The sequence below is a fragment of the Phragmites australis genome, chromosome 1, assembly GCF_958298935.1.
Source record: "Phragmites australis chromosome 1, lpPhrAust1.1, whole genome shotgun sequence".
NCBI lineage: Eukaryota > Viridiplantae > Streptophyta > Magnoliopsida > Poales > Poaceae > Phragmites > Phragmites australis.
Genome location: NC_084921.1, coordinates 34,953,442 through 34,969,082, shown reverse-complemented (window position 1 = coordinate 34,969,082; position 15,641 = coordinate 34,953,442). Strand labels below are relative to the sequence as shown.

The 15,641-nt window shown below is 45.7% G+C and overlaps 3 protein-coding genes across 4 annotated transcripts; 2 read left to right on the top strand and 1 right to left on the bottom strand.

Moving 5' to 3' along the window:
- Nucleotides 1-294: 294 nt before the first annotated feature.
- On the top strand, nt 295-2,308 carry LOC133884352 (uncharacterized). Its single transcript, XM_062323732.1, has one exon. The coding sequence runs from the start codon at nt 305-307 to the stop codon at nt 2,306-2,308; it is 2,004 nt and encodes a 667-aa protein (XP_062179716.1). The 5' UTR covers nt 295-304.
- A 1,164-nt stretch (nt 2,309-3,472) lies between these two features.
- On the top strand, nt 3,473-6,925 carry LOC133884345 (uncharacterized). The gene is made up of 3 exons (XM_062323720.1): nt 3,473-3,648; nt 3,827-4,314; nt 4,587-6,925. Exons 1-3 carry the CDS (start codon nt 3,473-3,475, stop codon nt 6,923-6,925), a joined length of 3,003 nt encoding a protein of 1,000 aa, XP_062179704.1.
- Nucleotides 6,926-7,000: 75 nt separating this feature from the next.
- On the bottom strand, nt 7,001-14,868 carry LOC133916479 (protein RAE1-like). 2 transcript variants are annotated; one of them, XM_062360169.1, is made up of 12 exons: nt 14,736-14,868; nt 14,526-14,612; nt 14,374-14,442; nt 13,978-14,171; nt 13,559-13,700; nt 12,809-12,889; nt 11,735-11,863; nt 11,394-11,471; nt 10,306-10,377; nt 9,769-9,849; nt 9,271-9,335; nt 7,001-7,697 (listed from the first exon to the last, which is right to left on the bottom strand). In XM_062360169.1, the coding sequence occupies exons 1-11, from the start codon at nt 14,790-14,792 to the stop codon at nt 9,294-9,296; spliced, it is 1,032 nt and encodes a 343-aa protein (XP_062216153.1). In that variant the 5' UTR covers nt 14,793-14,868; the 3' UTR covers nt 7,001-7,697; nt 9,271-9,293. The 2 variants fall into 2 exon arrangements, with proteins under 2 accessions (XP_062216153.1, XP_062216146.1); XM_062360162.1 differs by lacking the exon at nt 7,001-7,697 and having other exon boundaries at nt 9,000-9,335.
- Between the last annotated feature and the right edge of the window lie 773 nt (nt 14,869-15,641).

The window sequence follows — 15,641 nt, the reverse complement described above, 5'->3', positions numbered from 1 at the left end:
AATCTTGTGTATGGATGCCTGTACTTACACTTTTCGATCAATATTATAGGTAGGGACCCCCCCCCCCCTCTGAATTGGCTCGAAAAAAAAACTCGAGTGCAAATTTTTGCAGACTTCTAGCTAAGAACTGACAGGTGACACACAAATGCCGGTAGTTTCTATGCAACTGACAGATGTACATGATTGCAGAACCAAGCACACCACTAGGAAGTAGAGAATGGAATATACATGACATATATTCGCTCAGCAACTACCCCGTGAGCTGTATAAATACATGACGAATACAGAGGCGGGCACATCACACATGTTCCTGATCGAGCACGCCACAGGCCCCCGGCAGAGGGGCACGCGAGCCATGTCCACCGAGAACTACGACCCGTACTACCCGGACCAACCGGTGGTCGACCAGTACATCCAGGTATGGGCCAAGCAGCCCGCATTCGGCCTCAAGCCCGCCTTCATCTGGGCCGACGATGGCCGGCGGGCCGGCACGTCATCGTACACCGCCGTGACGTATTCTGAGCTGAACGCCGCCGTGCAACGCATGGCTCTCAGCCTCCTCGAGACCGTAAGTAGGGGCGACACCGTCCTCCTACTCGCGTCGCCGGGCCTCCGCCTCATCAAGCTCATCTTCGCGTGCCAGCGCGCCGGGCTTGTCGCGGTGCCCATCATGCCCCCCGACCCGTCCAAGCTCGGCACGGCGGCGCAGGGCGCGGCTTACGGCCACCTTTTACGCGCTGTGTCGCAGACGAGGCCGTCCGCGGTGGTCGCGGACGCGGGATACATTGACATGGTCATGAAGTCGCCGGTTGCCGTCCTGAAGTGTCTGCGCTGGGTGTCGGTTGGTCGCTTGGAGAGCCGGGCTTCGAGTGTGGCTTCTGATGACGAGCTGGGCCGGACGGGTTACAAGGGCTGCGGGCCGAGGGACACGTACTTGATCCAGTACACGTCGGGCGCGACTGGCGCCCCGAAGCCCGTCGTGGTCACCGCGGGAGCCGCGGCACACAACGTGCGCGCGGCGAGGAAGTCCTACGACCTCCACCCGGGCAGCGTCATCGCGTCGTGGCTGCCGCAGTACCACGACTGCGGCCTCATGTTCCTCCTCCTCACCGTCGTTGCCGGCGCGACATGCGTGCTCGCCTCGCATGCGGCCTTCGTCCGGCGCCCGCGCCTCTGGCTAGAGCTCGTCGCCGAGTTTAAGGCCACCTGCACGCCGGTCCCGTCGTTCGCGCTGCCACTGGTGCTCAAGCGAGGCCGCTCGGAGCACGGGACGAGACCACTCGAACTCGGGAGCTTACGGAACCTTATCCTCGTAAACGAACCGATCTACAAGTCATCAGTTGACGAGTTCGTGGAAGAGTTTGGCCGTGCCGGCCTGGACGCGGCGTCCATCTCGCCGTCCTACGGGCTGGCCGAGAATTCCACATTCGTGTCCACCGCATGGCGTGGAACGGAAGGAAAGCTTTGGAGTGGCCGGTTGAGCCTCCCGTCGTACAAGAAACTTTTGCCGTCTGCAAGGCTACCGTCGCTGGCGTCTGCGGCAAAGGAGCCAGAGATTGAGGTCGTCATTGTTGATGGGGAGAACGGCGAGCCCGTGGAAGACGGCGTCGTGGGGGAGATATGGGTGTCCTCGCCGAGCAACGCGTCGGGCTACCTCAGGCACCCGTCGGCGAGCCGCGAGGTGTTCTGCGCGAGCCTGCCGGGGAGAGCCGGCATAAGCTTCGTGCGCACGGGCGACTGTGGCTTGGTACGCGGAACGGAGCGGTATCTCTACGTACTCGGCCGGAGCGCGGATGTCATTGCCACCAACAGGCAACGTCGCGTGCACGCGCACTACATCGAGACGGCGGCTTTTGACAGCTCGCCGGATTCCCTGAGAGGTGGCTGCGTCGCGGCCTTTGCCATGTCGCCTTCGTCCGTGGTGGTCGTGGCGGAGCTGCAAAAGGGAAGAGGCAATGCGCATCAGAGTAGCATCTGCGATGGCATAAGACGGGCCGCGTGGAAAGAAGGTCTACGGATTGGGTCTGTCGTGCTGGTCGAGAGCGGCGGCTTGCCTAAGACTACTTCAGGGAAGCTGCGACGAGGATCGGCGAGGGAGAAGCTGCTCTCCGGCAAGCTCCCCAAGATTTTTGTGGCGCACTATGGCGAAGCCGAGGGCTCTGCCTCCACGTGGGTACGAGACGGCGAGGAGATGGAGAAGTGTGGGACGAGTTGGGTGGCGGGGGAGGTCGGAGGGGAGCTTGCTGGCATGGTCGTTATGGCCAGTGGGAGTGCAAGTGACCGGCTTCATTTGCAATCATCTCTCTGAAACATGATTGTATAACTGAAATAATGCAGTTGAGTGTGAATTGTGCGGCCATTTCAGATCCTGCTTCCGTATATATATGTAGAACAACCGTTCTACGACTAAATATACTATAAGTCAATCAAAGACAGGTGACGAAATTCATGTAGGTATGTAATATAAGAAACAGATGTACTAAGGGAGTTGCTAAATTTCAGGTGCCTGAAATTAAAGAAGTTTTCAGTCGACGTCTTGGACCGTTGGATCTTCATCCAACACTCCACGTGCTGTCTTCAACCTCGTGTCTTCTTCCTATCGGCAGCGACTGTTTCTCTTCCTCCCTATGCCCGACGTAGTCTAGCTCCCCCGCCCTGCCCTCTCCACCATCTCCCGCAGCATCCGCGCTGCCGGATATGTGCCCGCAGCCCACCTCCATGCTAACCACTCGCTTTTCGTCGCCTCCGCTGCTGACACCGCCCACCGGTCATCATCAGTTCATCACCCCCCCCCCACCACCGGTCCGGTCGCTTCCCAAGGCCATCCCTCTAATCCCAATGGCCTTCAAAACCTCAAACCCCCTCCACTAAACTCGCCGGCACTATCGACTGAATTTTTCAGCGTTTTCAGTGGCCTGAACTCTAGGAAATTTGATGTATTATTTGCCTTGTGAGCTATACAGCATGCAATTGTTTTCATTCCAAATGGGCTACAGCTTCAAACTTCAGTGGACTACTGGTGCTAACAACTAACAGAACCATCCCATTTTCTTTTCAGAAAGTTTTTTTTTTGGAAAAAAGCAACATGCAATTTGTGGGGTGAAATTAGAAGGTACAGGGGAGCTTGACCTCCCACACGTGCTGACGTGCATGCACAACAATGAAAAGCTAATCTGTTACCATGGCTCTCCTTAAACCCCGTTTTCTATCATATGGTCCTCTCATGGAAATTCTTGCCTCCACTCGCAGACACATGGATAGCCTCTCCGCATTGTGCTCTAGACCAGTCCCAGTTGATCCGGGCAATGTTCTTGTCCGCACAACCATTCCAGCCACTCATCTTGGTTGAGGAAAGCCAAACATAGAACGGGAGTTCTGTCCTGTATAAATACACGCCTTCATTCATGTTCATCCTGGAGGGAATCCTCCTGTCAGTAGAGTGCGGAGGCAATTTAGAGAGAAGCTCTCAGCAATGGCGAGGTTTTATAGAAGCTCTATAGTTCTCCTACTTTTGCTCATCGCAGCGTGGGGAACGACGCCGGTGTCGTCCCATGCCCAGCCGACGCAGCCAGCCCAGCCGGAGCCGGAGCCGGAGCTGGATTACGGACGCCGGTACGATAAATATTCTCCTTCATTCTCCACTGACATGTATGTAGATTGTATCTGGCCCATTACAACACTACAGGCGATTGCGTCGTTTCCGAAAAGTAGTATCCTGTGAATGACAGTTTTCTTATAATTGTTTAGCGATCAAATATGGCATACCGTGTGTGGTATTGATATTTGGTTTAGGTACGAACTAACCTTTTCCATTTCGGGCTTATAGGGTGAAGAATGAGAAGAAACCACCACATGGCAATGACCTAAGCAAGGAATCTGGGAAGAAGGTCGAACATGCCAACCAGGCAGCCGCGGATGCCGCGCATCTGCTCAGGGCCAAAGAAGAAATCTTCAAGCGCACGGCGAAACACATACATGACATCCTCATTAACGCGAGAATGGCGATCCATTTGAAAGGGGAGCTGCTAGTGAAGTCGGCGGAGTTCATGATCCATGTGGCCGGCGAGGTCTCGATGCATCTCTGCAAGGTCGCGAATGAACACGCCAAGGCCGCCGTGGGCGACACTGCGGCGACCCTCAAGCGTCAGCAAGAGGCTCTCAAGAGGATCGCGGAACGCGTGAAGGTTGCCTCCCAAGACAGATCGTTGGCAAACAAGGCGAAGCAGGAAGCCTTCAAGGGCTTGGCGCAAGACCTTGTTAAAATTTGCGGAGAAATGTCTGCCAGCATGTCAAAGATGGCTGAGGTTGCAGCTGGTAATGCTAATTCTTCCTAACGCATTTGTCAAGTATCACCTCAAGGTTTAGATATATACTCACATCCTAGTAATAGCAATACGTTGGTTGAGAAATATAACTATATCATGGCTTAATTAGTTATAACATAGCTCTTCTACAACCACAAATATGAAGGATGGAAACAGGTGTAATTAAGCAAACAGTTGTTCGCAAATAGATTATGACAAATATTTATAACCTTTTAATTTTACCATATGAAACGTAACATAATGGCTTTGCTTATGTTGTAGGAGTGGCCGGTGGAATATCAGTTGATGTTCATTTCCGTGCTGGTGTTGATGCTGGAGCACGTGCTAGAGCTCAAGCTAGCGCAGGTGCTGGGACTCAAGCTGAAGCTAAAGCAAGTAAGAGTGGGGGAGGTAATGCAGGTGGCGATGCAGGAGGGAATGTGGGTGGCCATATTGATGCTGGCACAAGTGCTTCTGGTGGTGGGAAGGTAGGGGGCAGTGGCGAAGCAAATGCTGATGCCAGTGCAACAAAAGCAAGTAAAGACGGTGGCAGTAGCGCAGGCGGTGATGCAGGACAATACGTGGGTGGTAATATTGATGCCAAAACAAGTGTTTCCAGTGGTGGGAAGGCAGGGGGCAGCAGCAAAGAAAATGACGATAAGAGTGATGATGACAGTGCAAGCGGCGATGCAAGAGGATATGCAGGTGGTAATATTGATGCTGACGTAAGTGCTTCTGGTGGCAAGAAGATAGGGGGCGGTGGAAAAGCAAATGCTGACGCCAGTGCAAGTAAAGCAAGTAAGAGCAACGATGGTAGTGCAAGCAGTGATGCAGGAGGATATGCGGGTGGTAATATTGATGCCGATGCAAGTGCTTCTGGTGGTGGGAAGGTACGGAGCAGCGACAAAGCAAATGTCGATGCTAGTGCAACTAAAGCAAGTAAGAGCGCCGACAAGTATGTGGGTGGAATTGTGGGTGGTAATATTGATGCTGATGCAAGTGCTTCAGGTGGTGGGAAGACAAGGGGCAACGATAAAGAAAATGCAGATACCAGTGCAACTAAAGCAAGTAAGAATGACAACAACAATGGGGGAGGATATGCAGGTGGTAATACCAATGCTGACTCAAGTGCTTCTGGTAGCGAGAAGGTAGTGGGCAGCGGCAATGCAAATATCGATGCTAATGCTGGAGTTGGTAGTGGTGCGAGTGTTTCCGGAGGTGCTAAAGTAGGTGGTGGTATTGGAGGAAATGTAGGTGGCAAAGTTGATGCCAATGTTGGTGCTAATGCTGATGTAGGTGCTTCTAGAGGTGCTAAAGTAGGAGGTGGTAAAATCGGTGCAGGCACCGGAGGAAATGTTGGTAGTAACACTAATGCCGGCGATGATGTTGGTGCTGGTGTGGGTGTCTCTGGAGGAGCGAAAATTGGTGCGGGCGTAGGAGGAAATATTGGCAGGAGCGGTAGTGCTAATGCTGGTGTTGGTGTCTCTGGAGGTGCTAAAAATGGTGCTGGCATAGGAGGAAATGTTGGTGGGAGCAGTAATACCAATGTTGGTGGAAGTGCTAATGTTGGTGCTGATGGTGGTGCGGATATATATAGAGATGCTAAATTTGGTGGTGGTATCAAAGGAAATGTTAGTGGTGGAGGCAACACCAATGCTGGTGCTGGTGTTAACAAAGGTGTCGATGCAGACATCGGTTTATCAGGTGGTGCTAAAGTTGGTGGGGGTGTAGCAGGAAATATAGGTGGAAGTGGCAATGCTAATGTTGGAGCTGGTGCTAGAGGAAATGTAGGTGGGAGTGGCGATGCCAATGCTGGTGTTGGTGCTGGTGTCGCTGGGAACATGGGTGGAAGTGGCAATGCCTACACTGGTGCTGGTGTAGGTGTTTCTGGAGCAAGATCCAGTGGCGCCAATGCTGGTGCTAGTACTGATGCTAATGCAGCTGTCGGTGCAGGCATCGGTGTCTCAGGTGGTGCTAAAGTTAGTGGGGGTGTTGGAGGAAATGTAGGTGGCAGTGGTAATAGCAACACTAATGATGGTCTTAATGCTGGTGTTGGTGTCTCTAAAAGTGCCACAATTGGTGGTGGTATTGGAGGAAATATTGGTGGGAGTGGTAATGCCAATGCTAGTGCTAATGCAGGTGCTGGTGTTGATGTGGGTATCACTAAAAGTGCTTCAATTGGTGGTGGTATCGGAGGAAATGTAGGTGGAAGTGGCAATGCTAATGTTGGAGCCGGTGCTAGAGGAAATGTAGGAGGGAGTGACGGCGCCAATGCTGGTGTTGGTGCCGGTGTCTCTGGAAGTGCTAAAATTGGTGGTGGCATCGGAGGAAACATAGGTGGAAGTGGCAATGCCTACACTGGTGCTGGTGCAGGTGTTTCTGGAGGAGGATCCAGTGGCGCCAATGTTGGTGGATCTGGAGGTGCTAACACAGGTGCAGGAGTTGGTGTGTCCAAAGGCATCGATGGTAGTGTAGGCACTGGTATAGGCAATACAAATGTTGGTGGTAATGTTGCTGCAGGTGCTTCTGGTGAAGGCAACACTGGTGCCGAGGCTGGAGAAAGTAAGTCAGCAAAAGGTGGCTCGGATTTTGGCTATGGTTCATCGAAGAAGGAACTCTAGAGAAGGATGGCCATTACAAGAATGATATATTTACTATGCTGGGTCTCATAGAACTTGTTCTTGCTTTTTGTTATTGCCATATATCTGTCAGTAGTGCGGAGGCCTTAATGGCAACATGGTTACTCCCCTTGACAAGCCGTTACAATAAATTACTGTAACTTTATTCAATAATATTGGCCATGTAAATTAGCATTGCTGAAACCGATTTTTAAGACGGCTTCATTTTTTTCCGACATCGTTCTCTTCTACTGCTCAAGGTGTGAGGAGATTGCGGTACATCTATCCCTTTTGGTGCTCCCATACTTGCCACCTCAAAAATATCATACAAGTTATCAACCAACGAAAATTAATTAGATGTAAAATTAGATGATCTGGCATCCGACAAATTTGGACCCCAAACTCAACGTTGAACAGGAGGGGGAAAAACTACGAAACACAGCCATGTATGGAATAATACCGAGTACCCTTTAATCGGTGCCCGCCAACCTTTTGGACGAATCAGGCAAGCACGTAATTTGTGGGGCAACCAGCAAGGCCCGCAAGCGGCCAGTGAGAACAGCAGCGAGTGATGTGTTTTTAGACGAAGAGAATAGTGCAAGGCTGCCGCTATCGGCGAGTTCTGCTGGTCCGCTTCCCGTGGGAGACATCAACGCTGAAGCGGCAAGACACCGTTCGAAACCAGCCCCAACCTCACCACAGACCGCACCCAAAAATATCCCCGGCCCGCATCACCCACAGCGAGACCTCACATGGGTACGTCAATACTGCACATCTGTAGCATGTTTAGCATAGTTTATTGTTAGTTTCTGTTTTTTAAAAACTATAAGTTAAAATAAACATATAATTTTTTGAAAAGCTAAAAAGCTAGCTTATGATAAAATAAACTAAAAATTAATAAACTGATTGAGAGTGATTTTTCTGAAAAGCTAATGTATGAGAATTTTTTTTAAAAAAAAACTAACAGCTTTTGATATAAGACATAAGCAACTTTTAATAAAAACCTATACATTTCAGCAATGACAAACCTAACCTATAATCACTCATCTTCCTAGTGTGCGTACGTCAATACATGGGTAGAATCCATCTAAGCTGTAAAGTTCCATGCCACAACGTCCGTGTCGACCATCTCTTCACCGACTTGGGTTGCTGCACCTCTCCAAGTAAGAGCTCCCTGCTCGTACCTCCTGCCCTGAATTCCCGTCGTGCGTCCAAACTACAACCGCGCACTCGCGTTCTGTTTCTATCTATACGTAGACGTAGGATGGGATCCAGGAGTTTGGTGGACGTTGACAACGGCGCCGCTTCCCTAACCGAGCCAGTTCACCACAGCAAGTCGGCAGTGTCACGAGTAACTCCGCAACCACGGTCTGCAGCGGGCGGGCGGGCGGGCGGGCGGGCACGACATGGGCGACCGGTGCAAGTTCATTTCATGCGGGCTCCGCCCAACGACCGGCTCACTTGCGCACCTGCCACCGCGGATACTAGCCGAAAACAAACACCGGGGCTACGTTTGGCGTTCGAAAGAGGCTGCTGTGGAGTCCGGAAGTGGATGCGCAACATGCAGTGGCACAAGTAGAAGGCAGCAGCCAACAGCACGAGCAGCAGTAGTACCCATGGGAGATAAGCTCCAATAGGAAGGGAAACACAGAAATTTGAGCATAAAAAAGGGCGAGTAAATTTAAAAAATATATAACTATTTTAACATATGTTATAGAAAACTACAAAATCTATAACTATTTCAATATATATTATAGAAAACTATAACATCTGATACTCATTTTAAAAACCTACAACTATTTTAATATATATTATAAAAAAACTACAACATTTCACCATGAGCTTACATGTCATGTCATCCTCTATAACCTGTAATATGAGGATTAACTGTATACCCACCTGTTAAAAGAGTATAACAGGTAGACTCGTGGTGAGAAAATTGTAGTTTTTTTCAATATATGTCAAAATAGTTGTAGGTTTTTAAAATGAGTATTATAAATTATAGTTTTTTAACATATATCAAAATAATTGTAGGTTTTTGAAATTTACTCAAAAAAGTTAGCATTGTACTAGGGGGAGAAAGCAATGGGCTTCTGTGCTCATACCAGAAAGCCAACATAAAACACACTATCGAATATCTGTAGCTGCCTTTCTTTTCCTTGTAAGCGTAAGATCTAACTAAAATTAAGTCTAAGGTTACTTGGATAAAAACCAAAAGCATGTTATGCATACTAGTTTAAACGACAAAATCAAAACGGGAAAAGAGAATAGCAGAAGTGAAATCAATCGGACACAAACGGCACGCTGTGCTTTGATTAATGGCTATGTAATCTAAAAGGAAAGAGAACCTTGTAACTTGCCCTTGCCATGCCTACTTCTTTCCAGCGCGAGGCTTTCCTTTCACATCAGATTCCTATGAACCAAATCAACAATGATAGAAGGAGAAACTGTTAGACAAGGAACAGACAAAAGATAGCTGTCATCATCCAAGAAAAAAAGCTGCCTGGATATGTGATCTTTTAAATGTACATTGAACATATGTAAACTTTAAATCAACCAATTGCAGCTGGTACATATTAACAGCACAGCTTTCTGTGCAAATCGTTTGATAAGAAAAAAAAATGCATTGAGATGAGTTATCATCTGTCTAAGCATTTCCAAAATCAAATGGAGCACTTGAATAATGTTATTACACATAGGCCATTCAGAGGGGCTGCCAAGCCGAGTTGGTTCTTGAGGGCAGCCCCAGGGGGCGATCTGGGTTCGACCCCAGTGCTCCCACCCGGAGGCGCCCCTCAGCTCCTTTGTGAAAAAAAAAATAGGCCATTCAGTAAAAAAGCGCAAACCTGTACACTATGTAGAAAGATATTTGTCTTCGCAGTAGAAGGATTATGCTTCTCAGCACCCTTGCTCCAATCATAGCACACCTAAACAGATGACACGTCTCAGCAAGAGCACATACAATAAAGCATGAGAAATCATTAAACTTTCAAACTTGAAGAATGCAAGCCATGTATGGCTGATAACTACTATGAAGCAAGCAGGAACCTCCACCATTCCACACCAATAGTTTAGTTGCATATTCACATTGAACGTATTATACTTCCAAGTCAACTTAACACTTAGGACATAAATCATACAACAGTATGGTACTATGTGTCGATTTGAAATGCGGGGGCTTCACAGGAAATAATTTAATTCCTATAGGAACATGAGGAAATTGCAGCATTCTACGCACCTTACTGCTGATTATAATGTTATCTATTGAGGTGCATGACAATCCAGAGCAGAATATGTATAGAAAAAATATCAAAAGCAACCATGTGTCTCTGATAACTTATTCTGGTTCAGTATGCAGATGGTGTAAACAAAAGATGACCTACCGCATAAGCAAATATAGAGCCATCCTGATTGAATGCACTGCATGTGATGGGTGCTGGACACTTACTAAAAGCCTGTAAAAGAAAACATCAGAGGCACATCTGTAAAAAGTAAACTGGGATTAACATATTAAGGTTCTGAACTATTTGGCAAAATTGATTTTAAGTATATTGAGCATACTTTGTCCCCCTTTCTGACAAACAACTATGGTACACAATAATACTAAAAAGAATATGTTAACAATGTGCATTGACATCACTTGCTATCAATTCTTTAACACCAAACAAGCCATAATAATAAGCGCAACGGAACATATAGCATAGCAGTTTCAGTGGAGTGGTTACTTGTTTTTTGCTACTCATAAGAAAATAAAGTACCTTTGACAGGCATGAGCAGTTTAACAGTTGACCAACAGAGAACTTCAGTGTGGAAACCTTCAACATGTTTTGTGTTCAGATCAATCTGACTTTTTAACTAATCCCACCAGTCTAAAACAGGTATCATTTCAGGAAGTTGATTTTAGTTTGCAAATAGATGTTATTTTGGGTTTCGAATGCAACACTTTCCAGCAAATGCCTATATTGATTGCTTGTTGGTAGTGGTGGAAGAGAAATCAATAGGGGCAAACTATGCCAAATATGCAATGTATTATCCCCCTTTTTCTACGTGTATTAGCCTAAAATGACAAGTAATTCAGACCAGAGGGGCAGTACAACTGTACAAGGACGTCACTAAGGCACTAGTCTTTCTGGTCACAAATAAATGTTGTTTTAAACATTGACGCAGTCTAAAACAAGTTTGACCACCTATTCCTATTTGTAAACTTAATAAAAAGTCACAATATCTTTTGAAGTAAATTTTTTAGAGTTTAAATAGTTTAACTGCGTACATTCTAGGATAAAACTTGCTTTTGACTGAATGGAGTAGCTCACAAAGAACAACCATAATGTGTGATCATTACATTATTATTTTTCCAGTTCAATTTCATATAATGAATTGCAAAGAAAATATATGTTAAAAGCATGACAGTAACTACTCTGACCAATAAAGAATGGGAGAAACGTATAAAAAATTATTAGGGGAAACGGACCTTCAGCCTTTGCTTACTGTCCTTGTCCCAAAAGTTGAAACCTCCATCAGAGCCCGCAGTAGCAAATGTACCATGCACCTGGATAGGATGCATATCATGACAATTACAATTGCTTAGTTGAATGAAGTATATGATATTAACTGATCCTAAGTTGGTTAGCATGTATTCAGTTATTAGAATTTAAATGGACGTCCAAGGTGAATTTATGGAATTTCTGTCTCTGAATTGAGACATTAAGGATTTAACTTCTTCAGATTAAGGGATCTCGAAGAATTTTTCTTCAATATCAGAAGTGACAAAACAACATATTTAAATAACATACTATGGAAGTAAAGTCTTACAGGATGGAAGTTCAGTGAGTTAACAGAGTATATCTCATTGCCATCGCGGTGACATTTGAACGTAAAGTTTTTGCTTTGCTGAGAGTCATCTATATGATGAACTCCAACTCGTCCTTCTATAGATCCAACCTTCAAAACAAGTAAAAGGTCAATCGGATGTTCAAAATATTAGAAATAATTGACTGTTTGTCCTCTGCCACAAGATCACTGATTTAATTGCTTCAAACAACAATGCTGAACTAAAACACTAAACAGAAGCTTCAACAGGTACCAAATGGGCAAGAACGAGGAATAATGTATACATCGCACTGAGCCTAATAAACTTTATTGACTATGTAATTGGGAGAAATGATGTCAACAATGAATTATGGGACCCTGCTGATGAGAAATGAACTGAATTTATATTAGCAATTGTAATAAACAATTGTAAAAGGGCGGATACAGATATCCCTTTGTACTAGTTTAAAAAGGAGCAACTAGCAATGATATGACAATTGCCACCTTGCACTTTGGAAAATTGCATGATGAAAAAATCAACACGAGGTCCGCGAAAAAACATAGGGAAATACTTGCAACAATAACTTGTTTTATGTAATAATCACTAGACATTGCTTAATATTTGTGCCCTTAAGATTTTAGTAGTTCTTTACAACACCTTTCTATCACGTTTGAAAATAAACAACAACCACCTCTACAAATTATGAGGTTAAGCCCACTAGCTTTTCTTTCTTTTCCTTTTTTGTGTTTTGTAATAATCACTAGACATTGCTTAATATTTGTGCCCTTAAGATTTTAGTAGTTCTTTACAACACCTTTCTATCACGTTTGAAAATAAACAACAACCACCTCTACAAATTATGAGGTTAAGCCCACTAGCTTTTCTTTCTTTTCTTTTTTTGTGTTTTGTTGGAGGCCACAACTGGGCTCACTTGAAAGTTAGGCGTGCAACACCTAGTTAGGCCTTTGTTTTTGTTCAGGATTTAAGTTGGGTGTACTTATCCATAGAGGCTATTGCAGAGACGCTGAAAAAAAGGAAAAGTCATTGGAAGAAACAAACAGAAAGTGTGGTATTACCAAAAATCCTTGTTGATCAGGAAATGCGGCAAGACACCTTGTCTGGAGCTTCAAAGGTGATACAATCCTCTTGAATTCAGCCTGTTACAAGGTAATGATAATGTCAAACGTGCAAATATGAGAGAGAGTAAATTATTCAGTGGATAAACTTGCAGAAATTCAATTAGATGAGACAAGGGCACAGCAATTCATTTCTTATTTACTCTATGGTAAAAAATAATCATTTAGAATTCTCGACAATTTTTTTCCACCTTCCTTCCCTACTCAAACTACATGTTGATCACATGGGGAATGAGAAACCTAATACCTGCATGATTGAGAAAATCTAACCATGATGGAATATATCTCAGTTTTCAGTTTTGAACTAACAAATCTTTAAGCAACTGAGAGGCAAAATATTTCCTTTCACCATTTGATATTTCACATACCATTGGAACATTTGACTCATTGAAAAATTGAAGTGAATTGAGGCACTGAATGCATGGGCCAATGGTTATCTTCTGACTAGGGGAAATAAAATTAGCTAACTGGTCTCGTTTTAATGCAATATTCTCTTATACTTTTACAGTCCAAACTCTCTAGACGTACTGCCATATATTGCTAACGGTAACACAGATAAATCAATATTCATGAAACAAGCCATGGTCACAAATTTGATGAAGTTAAAAGTTTTAAAATTCCACACCATCCATGTGCATAACCAGAATACAACCCAAACCATATAAAGCATCAAAGAAGACAATAAGTCACCTGGGGGTTCTGCAGATTGAAGATTATTACATTGCGATCAGCCGTGCCCACTGCCATGAGAGGATAACTAAGTGATAGAGCATAGCAGCGTTCAGGAAGTTGCTGAACATGGACTGGTTGAGGTTGCCGAATGTCCCAGTACCTTAACAAATAGAAAAAAATGGTTGGGAATTGAGGATGGCCGTCGTGACAATGACATATTGAATGTTAGGTTCTTTGTATTTGCATGTATGTAAGCATTGGCATAAGAAAGGTTGTAGTGCTTCATGGCAATGTTGAGTTTTTCTACAAATTATCTAAATGGACACTGCATATGACGAGCAAATCAGCAATAGAACATTGGACAGCACCGGATATTAATGTACGAGTTAATTCTAAAGGAATATAATGTACTTTGTAGATTATACAAATTTCCACACCTCAAGGTCTTATCCCAGCTCCCACTGACAAGAAGATTCAACTGTGGTACCCAAGCGAGTTCTTTGACTGGCGCCTCATGCCCTGAGAAGGCCGTTGGCTGCCCACCAGACAGCAATGGCCACATTTTAACCTGCTTATCACAACCTCCCGAGAAAATAATCATCCCATCATCCTTCCACGCCGAGCACAGCACCTGCACTAAACAAAACCAGCCTACAGGTCACATCATCCCATGCTGCAGGCAAACTAGACAGCCAGAGCGATCCAGCAGTCTACAAAGACCCCATTCCTAAGATCGGCGCCAGCCCTAAGCGCTCGACATCCCTAATTAGCTAATGTGAGCAAATGCTAAGACGAATCAATTTCGAAAAAAATGCTAAGACGAATCACAATACCGGCTGATCGTGCGAAATCGAGGCCTTCGCTTGGCATCCCCCACCAGGCAGAACCTCCCAGCACCGAACCTGCACCGAGAACCAAAGAGGCCAACCGCATCTTAATACGTATTTCCGCGCATACAGACTTCTGACGATGGCGGCGAGCTCACCTGATTGTCCCAGGAGGTGGCGACGAGGTGGTTAGCCTTGGGGCTGAAGCTGAGGCTGGACACCGAGTCACCAGGCGCCGGAGCCACCTGATAACAGATAATGGAAACAGCACCCGGTCAAATCGAACCCTGGAGAAGTTTTTTTTTTTTTGTTTACCCGGTGAGGCGAAGGGAGGTCGCAATCGCGGCCGCACGCGCGCGCGCGCGCACCTCGATGGACTTGTTGGGGTTCTGGCTGGCGGCGCCGGCGGGGTTGAAGCTCGCCATTGGGGTTGGGAGGCGTTCGGCGAATTTGGGAGGGTAGGGAGGGAGGGAGGAGGGAGGCGGGGATTTGGGGGGTTTTGGGGAGGGTTTTTTGTTTTAACAGGGGTCAGGAAGAGGGGAGTCGCGTGGGATGGACGCGTGGTTGGGTGGCTTTGCTCGGGCGCTCGACACGGTTGGGCACTGGCCGCCGCGCCTTACGCGTTCTCGGGCCGTCAGGCGGGGTATGCGTTCTGCGGGTGGAGTCTCACCTGCTTTTATACAAAGCATATAACAGAGTCTTACACACCTTGGAATTTATCTTAATTTAGTTCTGCTTTTAAGACCTTTCTGAAAGATTCAGAAAAATGTTGGCTTTTATAAATTCCAATGGAAAATTTATAAACATCTCGATAAGTTATGATTGATTTCACTTTGTCCTTTGCAAACTCATTCCATTCATTTTACACGCTCACAAGAGAATGCACCGTTTAGTCCATGTTTGGCAGGGATCCTGATCATAGATTTTTTTAAGCTGATCATATCTAGTTCTAAGAAATTTAGGATTTAGAACTGTTAATGGATCGAAGGTATTTGGCTGAGTCATTTGGTTTTCATCTTAGAGAAAATTAAATATTTAAATTATTTTATTTTATTATATAAACTCCAGATCTAGTATAGATCTCGGATCTGTAGCAGTACCAAACGGAGCCTTACAGAGCTCCCTTTGTAAGTCTTCGCACTGTAGTGTTCCCACTGTTATGGGAAAAACTTCAAATCACCTCCAAACTTTGTCTCGATCTTCAAAATTCACCCTGAATTATGCAACTAGATAGTTTTCACCCTAAACTTTAGAATGTCATTTAAATAACACTC